This window comes from Silurus meridionalis, chromosome 4 (genome assembly GCF_014805685.1).
Source record: "Silurus meridionalis isolate SWU-2019-XX chromosome 4, ASM1480568v1, whole genome shotgun sequence".
NCBI lineage: Eukaryota > Metazoa > Chordata > Actinopteri > Siluriformes > Siluridae > Silurus > Silurus meridionalis.
Window position 1 is genome coordinate 12,787,013 of NC_060887.1, and position 17,840 is coordinate 12,804,852.

The 17,840-nt window shown below is 39.4% G+C and overlaps 2 protein-coding genes across 4 annotated transcripts; one reads left to right on the top strand and one right to left on the bottom strand.

The window, feature by feature from the left end:
* Window positions 1-175: 175 nt before the first annotated feature.
* On the bottom strand, window positions 176-9,929 carry pafah1b3. The gene is made up of 6 exons (XM_046848203.1): window positions 9,798-9,929; window positions 8,551-8,641; window positions 5,300-5,389; window positions 3,946-4,062; window positions 3,510-3,632; window positions 176-1,625 (listed from the first exon to the last, which is right to left on the bottom strand). Exons 2-6 carry the CDS (start codon window positions 8,629-8,631, stop codon window positions 1,368-1,370), a joined length of 669 nt encoding a protein of 222 aa, XP_046704159.1. The 5' UTR covers window positions 8,632-8,641; window positions 9,798-9,929; the 3' UTR covers window positions 176-1,367.
* Window positions 9,930-12,517: 2,588 nt separating this feature from the next.
* On the top strand, window positions 12,518-17,810 carry LOC124384851. 3 transcript variants are annotated; one of them, XM_046847816.1, is made up of 5 exons: window positions 12,518-12,730; window positions 12,841-12,867; window positions 13,914-15,328; window positions 16,024-16,169; window positions 16,976-17,810. In XM_046847816.1, the coding sequence occupies exons 3-5, from the start codon at window positions 13,924-13,926 to the stop codon at window positions 17,519-17,521; spliced, it is 2,097 nt and encodes a 698-aa protein (XP_046703772.1). In that variant the 5' UTR covers window positions 12,518-12,730; window positions 12,841-12,867; window positions 13,914-13,923; the 3' UTR covers window positions 17,522-17,810. The 3 variants fall into 3 exon arrangements, with proteins under 3 accessions (XP_046703772.1, XP_046703771.1, XP_046703774.1); XM_046847815.1 differs by lacking the exons at window positions 12,518-12,730; window positions 12,841-12,867 and adding exons at window positions 13,134-13,345; window positions 13,451-13,548; XM_046847818.1 differs by lacking the exons at window positions 12,518-12,730; window positions 12,841-12,867 and adding an exon at window positions 13,134-13,345.
* The last annotated feature ends 30 nt before the right edge of the window (window positions 17,811-17,840 follow it).

The window sequence follows — 17,840 nt, forward strand, 5'->3', positions numbered from 1 at the left end:
TTGTCAGTGTTGTCCTTGTAATGCATCAAAGTTAATTAAACTCTGCTTTGTAACTGAGTGTATCTGTGAAAATCCAAGCAGAAAACAGACATTATTCCAACTTATTTTAACAGGAAAGGGACAATCTATTCTTTCTATATACTGTGTATATAAATTAAGACAGACACCCAGTTGGTTGAGTCCATGGTTTTAATCCAGCATTTTTAAAAGAAAGACATATTGCAAATGTTAAGTCACAGATTTGGCCTTCAAAAGTATTGATGGAAGCATTTGAGAACTTTTTGTCCACCAGCCAACAGGCCTGCAAAGCAACCAAAGGCCTCCGAATTAACACAAGACAGGATAAAGCAAAAAAAAAAAAAGCAAGATCACACTACATTCTCATCAAGTGGAATCACTCATGAGTTATTTACAGGTCACAGCATAGTGTTTAAGATTTCCATTGCTCTTATACATTTGATTTAGTTTCTCAGCATAAATGTGGCCTTTCTTTAGTTGTAAGTCTATTGGAGCAAGAAAAACACAAAATAGAGGCAGCTATTCTTATTGACAAGAGTTAAAGAACTGTAGTCAGGTGCCAAGGGGGTAAGCATGCATGCCAATTTTATATTTTACTATGGTATACTTGGTTGTATACTTTGTAATATTTACAGGTTCCAATGTAGACATACAGCCAGATACTAAGACTATCTATGTATTAAAGACATAGCGACATAAACATTGTACAAAACAAAAACAAACAAAAAAAAAAAAAAAAACTCATAAGTGCCTTAAGGGGAAAAAAGGTCAATTGATGAGTAATTAAAACCTCTGCCTTGCCAACACATTACCATGGTTTTGTATTATGCAACTGCTATATGAGTGGACGCTCATTCAGGGCTCCTAAACGGAAAGGTTGTTTACGCTCACTGAGTTTTGACTGACTTAAGTCTTACAATGCTGAACCACAACCCACTGCTTCTTGTTAACTGTGCAGTATCCAAGAACTTTGCATGTACTTGAGCTAATATTTGTTTCCTGAAAAAAACAATTTCAGTGCCAGGTCAACAAAAACAAAGTGGCAGTTTTTATGTCATAATAGTTTAAGCATGACTATAGTGAATACAATGATCCGATTAGGTCAGTTGTGTTACGTATTAAATGACAATAAATGGAATAGCATTAGTTGCTCCGTTTACAACAGTACTATATCTATATATATGTTCTATATCTAGTGTAAATTGTGACAGTTGCTTCGTAACAGTATTAAGTATGTAAGTGCTTTTTTTTTTCTTCTTTTTTTTTCTTTTTATTGTAGCTGTTGATCATTTCTGCATGTAAGATACATGTCTACAATAGTGTATAAGGACTTATTTGCTTTCCTGCACTCAGGGAGCATGCATTTCTAACAGAGATTTAATGTGCGTGTATATCGGCTGGCACACTTTCTGATAGGCCTGTGCTGTGAGGTGGAGATAGTCGTATAGGTCCTGGTGGGAAATGGAGCCATCTGATTGGACAAATCCAGGATCTACATCCAGAAAAGAGGCATAGGAGAGAGATGCCAACTCAGCCTGCACCAGGGTGTTCACTTGCCCGTTACGCTTCCGCAGTGGGTTCGGACTCTTCCCTCTCGGCAAAATGCCCTAATGGAAAGAAAAATATATCCTTTGATTTAAGAAATAACAAAATACCAACTTAGTAATGACCTTTTTGTACCCCATTAACTATGATAATTTCATGTCCTGAAGGGTGCCATTGTGCTACAGTGGTTATTGTTGGCAAAGCCCTTGGTTCTATCCTGAGCTCAGGTTACCGTGTATGTGTTTCATTCCAGTTCTCAAAAACAGGGAAATTTGATTGCCCCAGGTGTGAATGTGTATGAGAATATAAATGCATGCGTGTGCATAATATGAATCAAAGAAGTTGTATTTACTGAAAGCTTTTGTGACACACACACACACACACACACACACACACACACACACACACACACACACACACACACACACACACACACACACACACACACACACACACACACACACACACACACACACACACACATACAATGTCACACAAAAGTGAGTACACCCCTCACATTAGCAACAAATTTAGTATATTTTCTGAAGGGTACTATACAGTACTATAGAAATGAAACTTGGATATATTTTAGAGTATTCAATGTGAAGTTTGTATTGCAGTATAGATTTACTGTCCTCTGAAAATAACTCAACATACAGACATTAATGTCAAAACAGATGGGAACATGTCAAAACTGTGTCAAAAGTGTTATTTTGTGTAAGCACCACTGTCAACTAGCACTGCTTTAATCCTCCTCGATATGGAAATCACCAGAGCTGCACAGGTTGTTGTTGGGATCCTCTTTCACTCCTCCATGTTGGCATCATGAAGCTGCTGAATGTTAAACACATGATGCTTCTCCACCCTCCACTTGAGGATGCACCACAGGTTCTCAATAGGGTTCATGTCTAGAGAGGTACTTGGTCACCCCTTCACCCTTTAGCAAGGCATTTGTAACTTGGTGGTGTGTTTGGGGTCGTTATTATGTTGGAAATCTGCGGTTCAGCACAGTTTCTAAAGGAAGGGCATCATGTTCGGCTTCAGAACGTCACAGTACAGGTTAGAATCCATGTTTTCCCTAATAAACTGCAGCTAATAAACTTTAAAGCAAGCGTTATTAACTCGTTAATTTTGACAGCCCCAGTCTTATTAAAAGCATCTAAAAAAATATTAAAAACTTGCAAAGTATTCATTTAAGGTATATTTAAAACCAATAAAAATGTGTAGTTAATTTGCGATTAATCACAAGTTAACTGATGACAATCATGCGATTAAATATTATAATCAAGTGACAGCCCTAATTATATTTATGTACAGTGGTCCCCAACCTTTTTTGCACGAAGGAAAGGTTTAATGTCAGACAATATTGCCTTTAAGGTGTGGTGGATAAATACAACGACACGACCGGCATAAAAACTGATATTTTCTAAATATAAAAATAAACGTGAATCCACTTTGTTGTTTTTTGTTCATTTTACTCGCTTGGGGGTTTCAATTTAGCGGTAATGTATTATGTGTTAGAGGCCGGTGCAGCCCCTTAAAGAAGGTAGCGGATGGAGGTAAGATGTGTGACTGAGGGAAGCATCTTAACATGCATCAAGAGTGAGTCATAGACAGATGTGGCGGAGAGAATCCGATCATTTTCCAAATTAAAACATCGTTAAGAATCAGATAATAAATAAAACAGAAATAATGTAATGCAAGTTGTGTATTCTTTCTGTGCAGCCCGGTACCAATTGACTCACAGACCTGGGAGTTGGGGACCACTGTTTATGTATATAAGAAACGTATGGCATATAATTAGGTAAATCGGGGAAAAAAAATATGAAATGTTTTATCATTAAAAATAAGCAGGTATTTAGTTCTTCAGAAACAGAAACCTATAGATGACCTTGTTATATATTACAATGAAACTTCAGGTGTAGCTGGATGATAAAAGAACTGACCAGTACAAGTACGTGAGTTTGAGGAAGGTGTTTGTGGATCACGTCAACAATTTCCAAGATGCCGCCGCAGATCTGTTCTGGGGTGTGACCATGATTATTAGTGCCCACCCACAACACTACCACCTAGATGTAGAGGGAGGGAAAAAAAAAAAAAAAGATGTGTTTTTCAATCTGTGAAAATATTTGCATGCCGTTTTGGTTTTGTTGCATTTGCTCACTATTTTTGGGCTTTACATAATAAATATGCTAGAAAATTAAAAATGTCCATAAAAATCTAAACAGTTATAATACTTTAGACAGAATAATCTGTACATCACACACCACATTTTATAGCAGAAGCTGCATACTGAACATTCTGCAGATGTTTACTACCACTCATTTAAAATGTCTGGCTCCATTAAGCAGCCTTAATAATGTAGCAGCTGGAAGATTGTACCTTGGGGCAGATGTGGTCCAGTTCTCCATTAGTGAGTCTCCACAGGACATGCTGTGTTGCATCGCCACCAATCCCAAAATTCAAAGAATGGAGTGGAGAGAACAGCTTTCTCCATACCTTTGAGCAGCATCCACAAATAAATAAGTAATAATGACTCCTTTAATAAATATTAATAAATAATGAACGATTGATGCAAAAGTCATTACTCAATTATTTTGAAATGTAAGGAATTAGAAGAACTCAGACACTAATTAGTCTAATTGTATGTGTCGGTTATCTGAATATTAGGTCCTACTAATTATTTTCTACAATCCCTAAAAGTAACTTGCATGGCAAAAAGTCATTCAAATTCTCATTCAAATTTCAATCCTTTTTCCTGACCAGTGTCTCAGGACATTTTTTTTCCATGTGCCAGTCCCCCATTTTAGACTGAATCAAGTCATAAACTGGTAGGACATTATGGTTCATACTAGTGGAATATATTTAATATTAAACATCAAATCAAATAATTGCTTCTGTTTTTATAAACCAGTTCGATATTTGTCATTTTTGTTTGTCAGTTAATGTTTTTGCATGAATGCACTGAACTGTTGGTTTTCATTAGAGAATTTTTTCTTACAAGTTTATGCTTGCTCTTCCAACACTGTAATCAATGTCCAAACTTTCCATCTTTCTTTAGCTAATCCTTTTGATTTCACTCTCTGGATTAAGCACCATATTTGGATCGCTTACTACAATGATGCTTTGTTGGAACTCCACAACACCACCTGACTTCAACCCTTGGTTTGAAACGATTAGAAGCATAGACATCCTGATTCACCTTTCATAACCTCATACTTCGATGAATGCAATTCTCTTTTCTTTGGCATGATTGTAGATAAGTCATCAGAGCTATCAGAATAATCCCTCTGTGAGTGCACTTACACACACACTTCAACAAACACCATCTTATAAAATGAAGAGCGCAGCATGATTTCCCATTATCTCTACACAGACGTCCCAATCGTGCCCTACAGCTCCCAAAAACCAGGAACTCTGGCATTTTTGTGAAAAACACATTATGCATTCTTTAAAATAGATACAGATACAGATACAGTATGTGTCTACTTAACATACACTAAAAGAACTCAGTCAATTCTGGTAAAACCTGCCACAAGGACATGGCAAGATAATCAACCAACCCAATACTATATATTTTAACTTACACATTATTTAAAAAACTACTATAGTTAATATGGCAAACATCATCATCATCATCATCATCGTTATATCAGCGTCACCCCAGTATGTACCAACCTTGATGAAAAATCTAATCAAGCAGTCTGTGTAACTGAATTGAAGTGATGAATCATACCTCAAATTCATGCATTAGTTGGATAAGAGAATCTCCAACAAAGAGCACATCCGGTTCCTTCCCTTTACTGTCTGACACAAAACGGTTGTGCTGTACAGAAAAATAGAAGTCCATAAATAAATAAATAATAATAAACATGAGTTAAATCAATAACTCAAATACTGCTACAGAATAGAAAATATTTAGAATGTACACTCCTTCTCACCGAACGCTTCAGATTTTGTCTTTTTTTTTTTTTTTTTTTTACCCAGTCATTAGGGTTGCACAAGACAGTGCACTCTTAGTGCCAGTCACAAGCCCAGATAAATGGGGAGGGTTGCGTTAAAAAGGGTATCCAGCGTAAAACATGTGCCAAATCAAATATGCGGATCACGAATTAGAAATTTATACCGGATCGGTCGAGGCCCAGGTTACTAACGACCCTTACAAGTATCGTTAGCCAACAGCCAATTGGGCTTCTGTTGGCCGAAGGAGGAGAAGGAGAGGAGGAAGACGTCTACAGAGACGGCAGGGAAAGGACTATAGAAGAGTGGAGGTTCCGGTGGGCACTTTAAATGTTGGTACTATGACTGGTTAAGGGAAAGAGGTAGCTGATATGATGGAGAGCAGAAAGGTAGATATGTTGTGTGTTTAGGAGACCAAGTGGAAAGGTAGTAAGGCCAGGAACATTGGAGGTGGATTTAAACTGTTCTTTCATGGTGTGGATGGAAAGAGAAATTGTGTAGGGGTGATTCTGAAGGAAGAGTACAGTAAGAGTGTAGTGGAGGTGAAGAGAGTTTCTGATAGAGTGATGATCGTGAAGCTGGATGTTGAAGGGATGATGATAAATGTCATCAGTGCTTATGCTCCACAAGTGGGTTGTGAGAATGGAGTAGAAGGAAAAATTCAAGAGTGAGTTAGATGAAGTGGTAGGAGGTGTACCTGAATGATTGGTGATTGGGGCAAAGTTTAATATGCATAGGTGAAGGGAACAGAGGTGATGAGGAGGTGATGGTAGGTATGGTTTTAAGGAGAGGAATGTGGAAGGGCAGATGGTGGGAGATTTTGCTAAAAAGGATGGAAATGGCAGTGGTGAACAATTTCAAGAAGAAGAAGGAGGATCATAGGGTGACGTATAAGAGTGGAGGAAGGTGCACACAGGTGGACTATGTGCTATGCAGGAGATGCAACCCGAAGGAGATTGGAGACTGTAAGGTGTTGGCGGGGGACAGTGTAGCTAGACAGCATCTGATGGTGGTCTGTAGGATGGTTTTGGAGGTGAAGAAGAAGAGAAGGAGAGTGAGGACTGAAAGAAGAATAAGATGGTGGAAACTAAAAGGAGGAAGACTGTAGTATGAGATTCAAGGAAGAGGTCAGACAGGGGCTCAGTGGTGGTGAAGAGGTGCTGGATGATTGGGCAACTACTGCAGGAGTGATGAGGGAGGCGGCTAGAAAAGTACTTGGTGTGACATCTGGAAATAGAAAGGAAGACAAAGAGATGTGGTGGTGGAATAAGGAAGTGCAGGAGAGCACAAGGGAAAAGAGGTTGGTAAAACCGAACTGGGATTGACAGAGTGATGAGAAAAGTAGACAAGAATACAAGGAGATGCGGCAGCAGGTAAAGAGGGATGTGGCAAACGCCATGGAAAAGGCATATGAGGAGCTGTATGAGAAGCTGGACACTAAGGAAGGAGAAAAGGATTTGTACCGATTGGCCAGGCAGAGGGACCGAGCTGGGAAGGATGTGCTACTTTGAGCAGCTGATGAATGAGAAAAATGAGTGAGAGAGGGTTTGATGATGTGGAAATAGTGAAGCAGGAAGTGGATAGGATTAGTAAGGAGGATGTGAGAGGATAAAGAGTGGAAAGTCGGTTGGACCAGATGACATACCAGTTAGAAGCATGGAGATGTTTAGGAGAGATGGCAGTGGAGTTTTCAACCAGATTGTTCAACAAGATTTTGGAAGTTGAGCGGATGCCTAAGGCATGGAGAAGGTGGGTGATGGTATTGATCTTTAAGAATAAGGAAGACCTGAAGTAACAACAGGGGAATAAAGTTGATCAGACACACCATGAAGTTATGGGAAAGAGTAGCGGAAGCCAGGCTGACAGAAGACGTGACCATCTGTGAGCAACAGTATGGTTTCATGCCGTGGAAGAGCACAACAGACGCATTATTTGCTTTGAGAATGTTGATGGAGAAGTATAGAGAAGATCAGAAGGAGGTGCATTGTGTGTTTGTGGATTTAGAGAAAGCGTACAACAGGGTGCAGAGAGAGGAGTTGTGGTACTGTATGAGGAATTCAGGTGTGTCAGAGAAGTATGTGAGGGTGGTGCAGGACATGAGGACAGTGTGACAGCAGTGAAGTGTGCAGTAGGAACGACAGACTGGTTTAAGGTGAAGGTTGGATTGCATCAAGGATCGGCTCTGAGCCCTTTCCTGTTTGCAGCGGTGATAGACAGGTTGACGGACAAGGTCAGACAGGAGTCTCCGTGGACTATGATGTTTTGAAGATGATATTGTAATTTGGGGTGAGAGTAGGGAGCAGGTTGAGAAGAGGGGTGCGGTTGGAGGGCGAAGAGGTGAAGAAGGTGGAGGAGTTCAGGTACCTGGGGTCAACATTCCAAAGTAATGGAGAGTGTGTTAGAAAGGTGAAGAAAAAGAGTGCAGGCAGGGTGGAGTGGGTGGAGAAGAGTGATAGCAGGAGTGATTTGTGATAGAAGGGTATCTGCAAGAGTGAAAGGGAAAGTTTATAGGACTGTGGAGAGACCTGCGATGTTGTATGGTTTAGAGACAGTGGCATTAACTAAAAGACAGGAGGTGGAGCTGGAGGTAGCAGAGCTGAAGATGTTGAGGTTTTCATTGGGAGTGACGAGGATGGACAGGATTAGAAATTACTTCATCAGAAATACAGCGCATGATGGACGTTTTGGAGACACGGTGAGGGAGGCGAGATTAAGATGGTTTGGACATGTGCAGAGGAGGGACATGGGGTATTGGTAGGAGAATGCTGAGGATGGAGCCACCAGCAAGGAGAAAAAGAGGAAGGCCAAGGAGGAGGTTTATAGATATGGTGAAGGAAGACATGTAGGTAGTTGGTGTGAAAAAGGCAGATGTAGAGGACAGGGGGGTATGGAGACGGATGATCCGCTGTGGCGACACCTAATCAGAGGAGCCGAAAGAAGAAGACGACGAAGAAAAAGAGGGCTTGGCTCTTTTTTTTGCCCAGGAGTTTTATGCTTATAAGTGGAATGTATTTTGAGCAAACTCACCAGCGATATCCATCGTTTATCACCGTGTATGTCATCACAGGGGGTGGGGATGGCTGCAGGGTTGCTGTCCGTGCTGCTCATTACTGTTTGTCTAAAAGCCATATATATATATATATATATATATATATATATACACACACACACACACATACACACATATACAAAACGTTGAAGGCATGCACTTCAGTGATGTTATTCATCATATGTAGCTGCACAACACGTTTTCTCCTTAAGAACATTTGTTCAAATTTTGGCATGGAATTCAAAATCTAATGCTGAAAAATCTTTCCCTTTATAATGCATAACAATAAATGGTTTGGGGAAAATGCTCACAGGCTTATCCAGAGCAACTTACAAAGTGCATTGAAGTCTCTATTAATAAATATATTCTGTTGTTGGTTTGTTGGTACACAGACTACAAATTCCATCAGTTTAAAACTGTTGGGAGAGAAGATGGTTATAAAGCTAATATAAGGATCTCTTGCAGAGGTTTGTCTTGAGGCATTGTTTCAAGCCTGCAAAAGACACCTCTGTGCCAGAACAGAGAAAAGTCTGGAGGCATGTCTTCCTTGAACCCTGAGAGATGGTGGGCAAATGCTTGATGATTAAAACTGACATGGCATTCAGATGTGTATTATTTCCAGATATTATCTATATAAGAGGCTTTCCTGTATAATGCAGAATCTGTTATCTTAATACCTTTGTAGTATGTTTACAATAGAGCAACCTATTTTTTCTCCATTATTTTATTAGATCATCATGCTGACATATAAAAGACGACATTAAGCGTCCAGTCTCTGATCCAGTACTGTTTTAAAGAACTATTGTGGGCATATCAATAGCTCTTGTCTGTACCATCCTGGGCGTAAAGCTAAACGTGTTGTGCTTTTTTTTTTTTTTTTTTTTTTGCAGGGACATGTTGCCAGTCATGCAGCCTGCATGTAATCGCCTGCTAATTGTAGTTAAAATGAAAATGATCAGGTTTGAGTAACATTTGTAAGATACACTGTGATTAAAGAAAGCCTGCAATATGGGCGGTAATGCAAGTAAGACAGACGTCTGGAGATTTCCAGATGTTTGTGGACAGATGCAGGCCTTTCATTCACGAACTGTTATCCCTCCCAGTGCACACACTTACTCCGGCACGAGCGGTTTGAGCAATGCCACGACTGTAACGCGTTTAGTTCGTATTTAGCACGAGGGAATACCGCAAGTAAACAAATAAACAAACAAGCGATTGTCCTTACCTATCTCCGGCTTCCGCAAACTCTCGACGCGCCAAATGCAGGAAGTGACGTAGGCACCAAGTTTTATCAAGACCCAGGCAGCAGATCCCTGAGTGCGTCTCGACTCAGACAGACAATACGATGTTTGTTACTAACACAAACTGTATAATTAGACAAGAAATTAAATATGGATTTTAATTCTAATATAAGCATAGTAGAAAGATCACTATGCAGGTTCCAGAGCTAAACCGGATACCGGACAAGCTCTTTCCTGTCACCTTATACTACAACTTTTATACTATACTATACCTCACACTTGATGGTATACTTTTTATTATCATACATCACACATAAGGATAAAACACAAAGGAAATTGCAGTGTTACAGTAGTGGAGAAATATAATTACAAATAAACAAATACAGGAAACAAACCAATAGTCTATTTGAAATCTATTTAAAATGTATCTTTATAAAATAAATGACATCTATTATTATTATTATTATTATTATTATTATTATTATTATTATTGGACTATGATGTTTTGAAGATGATATTGTGATTTGTGGTGAGAGTAGGGAGCAGGTTGAGAAGAGCCTGGAGAGGTGGAGGTACACGCTGGAGAGAAGGAGAATGAAAGTCAGTAGGAGTAAGACAGAGTACATGTGTGTGAATAAGAGGGAGGGCAGTGGAGTGGTGCGGTTGCAGAGAGAAGAGGTGGAGAAGGTGGAGGAGTTCAGGTACCTGGGGTCAACAGTGCAAAGTAATGGAGAGTGTGTTAGGGAAGTGAAGAAAAGGGTGCAGGCAGAGTGGAGTGGGTGGGGAAGAGTGACAGGAGTGATTTTTTTTTATAGAAGAGTATCTGTAAGAGTGAAAGGGAAAGAGCAAAAGACCAAAAGACAGGAGGTGGAGCTGGAGGTAGCAGAGCTGAAGATGTTGAGGTTTTCGTTGGGAGTGACGACGATGGACAGGATTAGAAATGAGTTTATTAGAGGAACAGCACATGTAGGACGTTTTGGGGACAAAGTGAGAGAGGCGAGATTAAAATGATTTGGACATGGGGTATATTGGTAGGAGAATGCTGAGGATGGAGCTACCAGGAATAAGGACAGAGGAACACCAAGGAGGAGGTTTATGGATGTGGTGCAAAAAGACATGCAGGTAGTTGGTGTAAAAAAGGCAGATGTAGAGGACAGAGTAGTATGTAGACAGATGATCCACTGTGGTGACCCCTAATAGAAGCAGCCAAAGAAGAAGATATATATATATATATATATATATATATATATATATATATATATATATATATATATATATATATATATATTAGTGGTGCGGTGTAAAAAAGTGTTTGCCTCCTTCCTGATTTCTTATTCTTTTGCATGTTTGTCACACTTTAATGATTCAGATGATCATAATAATTTCAATATTAGTAAAAGATAACACAATTGAACACAACATGCAGTTTTTTAAATAAAGATTTTTATTTAAACAAAATCCAAAAACTACATGGCCCTGTGTGAAAAAGTGTTTGCCACTAAACCTAATAACTGGTTGGGCCGCCCTTATCAGCAACAACTGTAATCAAGCGTTTGCGATAACCTGCAATGAGTCTGTTACAGCACTGTGGAGGAATTTTGCTCCACTCATCTATGCAGAATTGTTGTAAGTCAGCCACACTGGAGGGTTTTTAAGCATGAACCACCTTTTTAAGGTCATTCCACAGCATCTCAATAGGATTCAGGTCAGGACTTTGACGAGGCCACTCCAAAGTCTTCATTTTGGTTTTCTTCAGCCATGCAGAGGTGGACTTACTGGTGTGTTTTGGATCATTGTCCTGCTGCAGAACCCAAGTTCGCTTCGCCGTGAGGTCACGAACAGATGGCCAGACATTTTCCTTTAGGATTTTTGGTAAACAGCAGAATTCATTGTTCAATTTATCACAGCAAGTCTTCCAGGTCCTGAAGCAGCAAAACAGCCCCAGACCATCACACTACCACCACCATATTTTACTGTTGGTATGATGTTCTTATTCTGAAATGCGGTGTTACTTTTACACCAGATGTAATGGGACACACCTTCCAAAAAGTTAAACTTTTGTCTCGTCAGTCCACAGAGTATTTTCCCAAAAGTCTTGGGGATCATCAAGATGTTTTCTGGCAAAACTGAGACGAGCCTTTATGTTTTATTTGTTCATCAGCGGTTTTTGGTCTTGGAACTCTGTCATGCAGACCATTTTTGCCCAGTTTCTTGCTTATGGTGGAGTCATGAACACTGGCCTTAACTGAGGTAAGTGAGACCTGCAGTTCTTTGGATGTTGTTTTGGGGTCTTTTGTGACCTCTTGGATGAGTCATCGCTGTGCTCTTGGGGTAATTTTGGTCGGCCGGCCATTCCTGGGAAGGTTCTCCACTGTTACATGTTTTTGTCATTTGTGAATAATGGCTCTCACTGTAGTTCACTGGAGTCCCAAAGCTTTAGAAATGACCGTATAACCTTTTCCAGACTGATAGATCTTAATTACTTTCTTTCTCATTTGTTTCTGAATTTCTTTGGATCTCAGCATGATGTCTAGTTTTTGAGGATCTTTTGGTCTACTTTACTTCGTCAGGCAGGTCCTATTTAAGAGATTTCTTAATTGTGAACAGGTGTGGCAGTAATCAGGCCTGGATGTGGTGAGAGAAATTGAACTCAGGTGTGATAAACCACAGTTTTAACCACAGTTTTTCCACACAGGACATTTTAAATGTGTCCCCAGTGTCCAAAACCTTTAAAAACTGGTGAAATATGCTCTCGTAAACGGTCCTGCTTCATCTAAACAGTAAATCTGCCGACTTTTAGAAGATAATTTCTTGCCACAAAGTCAGTTAATTTCTTATTAAAACTTTTCCACATGGAAACACTAACATGCTGTGGCGAAATGAGGCCAAAAGATGGCGCTGTGTGCTAATCGAACAGGTACAATTCCTGCATAGTTGGTTAGAACATAAATAAAATGTAACGCTGCTAAAAATCTGCGTGAACATATTTCAAATGTATTTAATTTTACTTTGTTTTTGACACCTCAGAGCCCCGGAACATAGCCAATGAGTATTGTGAGTATTGTGCTGGCTTTTCCATTTAATTTTATTCAAGTATGTTTAATAAAGTCGTATAATGTTTAATAAAGTCGTATAATAACGATGCCACCAGGAAGTCGTAAAGGATGAGAAATCAAAACTACTCCTCTTTTTGAGATAAGACTTAATTGCGTTTTATGTTTATTTGGTGTGTTTGATTTTCATATCATTTGTAAAAAAAAAACAGAAAATAAAATATGTTATTGGTGTATAATTATAGAGTAAAAAAAAGTACTGTTTATACTTGAATGTTATAAACCTAGTTTTGGACCATTGTCTCTGTTAATGGGATGAGATAATGCTGTATCCGCCATTTTGTGTGGTGCGTTGCTAGGTAACAGAAGGTCGAAGTTAACGGCGTGTAGACTTGAACTCGAGATAAGACCGCAGTCTGATTAATAATGAGATTCATTAGCATTTAGTTCGACTGGCTGGAGAAAACACTTCAGCAGAGGTAGGACCACATGTACTAACGACGAAAAGCTTTATTGTTTTTCAATTGGTATAGATACTAATAAATATATCTGTATATTTATATTCGAATTATATTGTTAAACAGATTCCAGGAAGACTTGCTTTATGGAGACTATCGACCAAATACAAATACGGCAAATACGATAGATTGAACACTAAAATTTAGACTGAAACTCTGTAAAAGTAAGTAAAAAAAGAGCTAGGGTGTTATTTTATGTTATTAATACAAGTAAAATAATCGGACATTTGACCTATTGATTGGTGTTTAAAAAGTATTTTTTTTTCTCTAATAAAAAAAAAAAAGAAAAGAAATATATATGAAACCTACCCAATGTGTAAATTGAAATGTATGAGAATTTAAATTATGTAGGAAAAAAATACAAGGAGTTAATGTTAGTACCATTAATGCATTTACAGGTGCATAATATTGGATACATTAACATGCCATTGTATCAGTCCTCTTGTACCTGGGTTATTCTCTAACCCATTTGGCTTATTGTGATCCTCCAGTCCAGCTTATTCCCTTTTATTTGTGTGCATTTACCTAGCACGTTCACTATGAGACGTCACCGCAGAAGAGAGTTGCCCGACAAACAAAATGCCCTCAACAAGTTCGACAGCCATATGAAGGCCAGGGTGAAATCCTGCAATTCAGGTCTTTCAGCTCCTTCCCACAGTTCAGTTTGCAGTAAAAATAAAACAGATGAGCATTTCAGCGCTCCTCAAAAGATGAAACGTCTCAAAACCATAAAACAAAGGAATCAGATTCGAGAGCAGAGCAACATCAGGTCTAAACAGAGCCTTCCACAATGTAAAAAAGGAAGCATAGACAAACAACCAGGTAGTGAAAGTCAGGATTGCCAATGCATTCGCTTATTGACCTTTTCCAAAAAAGTAAAACCAGGAGCTAAACCGTTTCCTTTACAGAAGCCAAGCATTATCACTGAAGGCCGTCTTACGTCTATCAGAGGCCTTTTCAGCCATGAGGTGAGGTCTGTGGATATTGAGAGACTGGTAAAGCAAAAAAAACATCAAAAACGGAAACAGGAAGGAAAGGCCACTGCAAGTAATTCCTCTTCCCTTTCCGGTGTAATTCCCCATTCAACACCTGCTGTGATTTCAGAAACAAGTGAGGAAGGAAGTTCTGCACATGCAAATGGAGGCCAGCAGCCAAAGACCTTAGAGAAAACAGAGTTACATATACATTTAGAAGACACAGTCCCCGTGGATGGGATGCACTGTTTTGGACAGACTAATAAAGCTACAGATAAGACTGCCAGATCGGAAAGCCCATCAGATCAGACAGGGATACAAGAAGCTGTCATTTTGTCTTTGTCAGAAAGTGAACCTATTCATAAGTCCTTTCCAACATCTGTCAAAGAAATTTGCCTGATTGACCATTATGTTAGTCCAAAAACAAAAAACACATATGACCAAAAACAAGCTTATAAAACACCTCCTGTTGTTGATGTGCAACCTGCTGAAAGACTTGACTCCCCTGGAGGGTCAGAGGTCTTATATTCGAATGCTCAACAATTTGAACAGAGTCCTGCAATATTCACATTTTCTTCACCCACTATGGGAAGAGAAAGATGTTCATTCGAAAGAGAGGCTCCACACAGGAAACATATCTTATCATCTAAAAAGGAAGCAGTGAGCCGTCTGGCAGCCCGTCTGTGTCACAATCTAGTTTCAGTTCCACCACAACGATGCTGCCATCTGCTGACAAAGTGCAAGCAAGTGCTCCTGCATCAACTGAAGGAAACGCATGGCTCTCGGCTCCAGCACAGCCTGCACAGGCTACACTCACACCTCAGTACAGAGGCACCTCATTCCCCACATACTGCAGACCAAGTTTGGCCCAGCTCAGTGCAACAATATTTAGATAGCCCACAAATGTATTTCAGCTGTACAGGAAATTATGAAGATGTTCAGCCCAGAGAGACAATGAAATTTCATGAAGGTATGTCACCTTACATATACATGGTCATATTATATTACCGCTGTGATTTGAAATCACAGTCTTATTTATCAGAAAATTGCATGATTAAGAGGTTCACAATAACTTTATGGCCACCGACCAGGTTTAACATTATGATCACTTGCCTAATATTTTGTTGGTCCCCCTTTTGCTCCTAAAACAGTCCTGACCTTTCAAGCATTAACAGCATTAACTTCTTCAGCAATTTCACCTACAGGAGCTCGTCTGTTGGATCGGACCACACATGCCAGCCTTCGCTCCCCACGTTCATTAATGAGCCCTGACCCCCCATGACTGTCGCTGTTTCACCATTGTTTTTTACTTGGACCACTTTTGATAGATACTGACCACTGCAGACCAGGAACAGCCTACAAGAGTTGCAGTTTTGGAGATGCTGTGATCCAGTCGTCTAGCCGTCTCAATTTGCCCCTTGTCAAATTCGTTCAAATCCTTACACTCGCCCATTTTCCCGCTTCTAACACGTCAGCTTTGAGGACAAAATGTTCACTTGCTGCCTAGTATATCCCACCCACTAACAGGTGCCATGATGACGAGATAATCAGTGTTATTCACTCACTGGTCATAATGTTATGCCTGTTTGGTGTATGTTGGTGTGCTGTTTACTGTTGTCTGATTCCAAGTACTGTTTGTTAATCTATTTTTATTGTTTGTGCTAGTTAATCGCTCACAAAAACATCTAAGAGAGGAGTTTTGTGAGGATGTGGAAGGAGTTGCAGCTTTTAAAAGGCAAAGCAGGCAAACTTGGAGTGTGTACTCTCCTCAGGATTATGTCACAGAACTCCTACAACCAGGCCAAGATACGGTATGCCCTCAATGTAACAAGTCTTGAGGCATGCATACAGATAGAAAACGTGCTGTTTTACCACCAGCACACAGGAATGAATGCAGTTACAGTGCACCGATTTTTACAGTTTGCAATTATTATCCATGTAATGTCATTTCATGTCACGAAATATGAAGCTTTTTGTAAGATAATTGTTATTTGTCTAGCCAGTGTTGGCTGGACATGATATTATATATGATAAACAGGAGTGCCAAAATCTACTGTCTGCCAATAGGAGCTACAATGAAGCTATTAGTTTTGAGATTGTTTATAGACATACATTTATACATTTAACATTTTAACATTTTCAGGGTCCCTGCCGTGTTTTCTTTTAATTCCAAACATGCTGAACTGGAAAGCTGCTGCTCCAAACTATACAATAGTAAACATCTTGCTGTGTCACTCTGTCCTTTTGTGTAATTTGTGCGTTGATTGTACAATCAGTGCTTTGTTGGAAGTTTCTCTTTTAAAAAGGTATTTTTGGAGAAAAAAAGAGTACCTGAGAGTGTATAATAAATATGTTTTCCTGGTTGCTGCCTATGGATGTGTCTGCAAAATTGACAAAAGAAAATTAAATAGATGTACAATCTATATCTAGTTGTGCGTTTCGAACTCCTCACACATTTCTTTGTTTTCCTGCTGTATTTATACATTTCAAACTCAAGAGAATTGTCTAAAGGGAATTTGGTTTAAAATATACAGAAATACACAGTTCTGCTTTGTATTATTATTTAATCTGATGTGGGGATGTGAAGGTTCATTAGTTTTATTTCCTCTTTTTGTAGTTAAGCCAGTGGAGTAAACCAGCACAGCACACCTCCAAATCCCAGACGTTCTCCAAGCACCAGGCCTTTACCGGGCCTCACACTTCAACACTGTGGCCTAATAACTGCACAGAACGGCTTTTGAACCCCTTTATCCTGGAACCACAGAAGCAAGTCAAATTAGGTAGTGATGAAAGCAGGAAGAGACAAAGCACATCACTGCCACTGCAAGAACAGTGGAGAAATGACCCCGATTTAAACTTTTTGTTTCAAGAAGAGAATTTAACGAGAAGCCATGCATCAGTAGGTACTCTGACAGAACCGAGGATGCGTTCTCCTCAGCACCACATTCAGCGTGTCAGCGAGAGACCGCTATTCAGTGCTGCCTCTGCTTTTTCACCATTCTTTCCTCCTGAAGGGTTTTGTTATGAGCCTTACTATCGGTTTCCACATCCATCCAACTCCTTTTCCAGATCAGAAAAATCTGGTATGACTCTTTACACTCAGCTAGATGATGAAAAGAGGGGCCCGTGTCCATCCATGCATTCGACCACTTCCTATTTCTAGTCGGTCCTTAGCTGATTGTTACAAATACCTTCATATTCTAGTCTAACCCTGTAATATCAGTTTCCGCAAGACCAGAATTTCCCACAACCAAACTTCTTAACTGTTACCAAATATTAGACTGTGTAATATCCTCTTACATATGTGTATTGCAAGTTTAATTTGCTTAGATAGATATCTGCATGACCATCTTGGTAAGAACAAAAGTCATATCAATTTAACTGACATGTCACAATTATGTATTATTGTGATTTAAACAGCATAATAGGATGGACGAACATTCCCAGTAACAGTTGATGTAGAGAATGTTTTTTTTTGGGTT

Bases quoted from the DNA above. Each gene is read 5' to 3' on its own strand.
- pafah1b3 (XM_046848203.1), bottom strand. From the start codon at position 8,631: ATGAGCAGCACGGACAGCAACCCTGCAGCCATCCCCACCCCCTGTGAT. The intron at 5,390-8,550 runs GTGAGTTTGCTC...TTTTCTGTACAG, and splicing joins ATAAACGATGGATATCGCTG to CACAACCGTTTTGTGTCAGA. The intron at 1,626-3,509 runs GTCAGTTCTTTT...TCTTTCCATTAG, and splicing joins AAACTCACGTACTTGTACTG to GGCATTTTGCCGAGAGGGAA.
- LOC124384851 (XM_046847816.1), top strand. From the start codon at position 13,924: ATGAGACGTCACCGCAGAAGAGAGTTGCCCGACAAACAAAATGCCCTC. The intron at 15,329-16,023 runs GTATGTCACCTT...TGTTTGTGCTAG, and splicing joins GACAATGAAATTTCATGAAG to TTAATCGCTCACAAAAACAT. The intron at 16,170-16,975 runs GTATGCCCTCAA...CTCTTTTTGTAG, and splicing joins TACAACCAGGCCAAGATACG to TTAAGCCAGTGGAGTAAACC.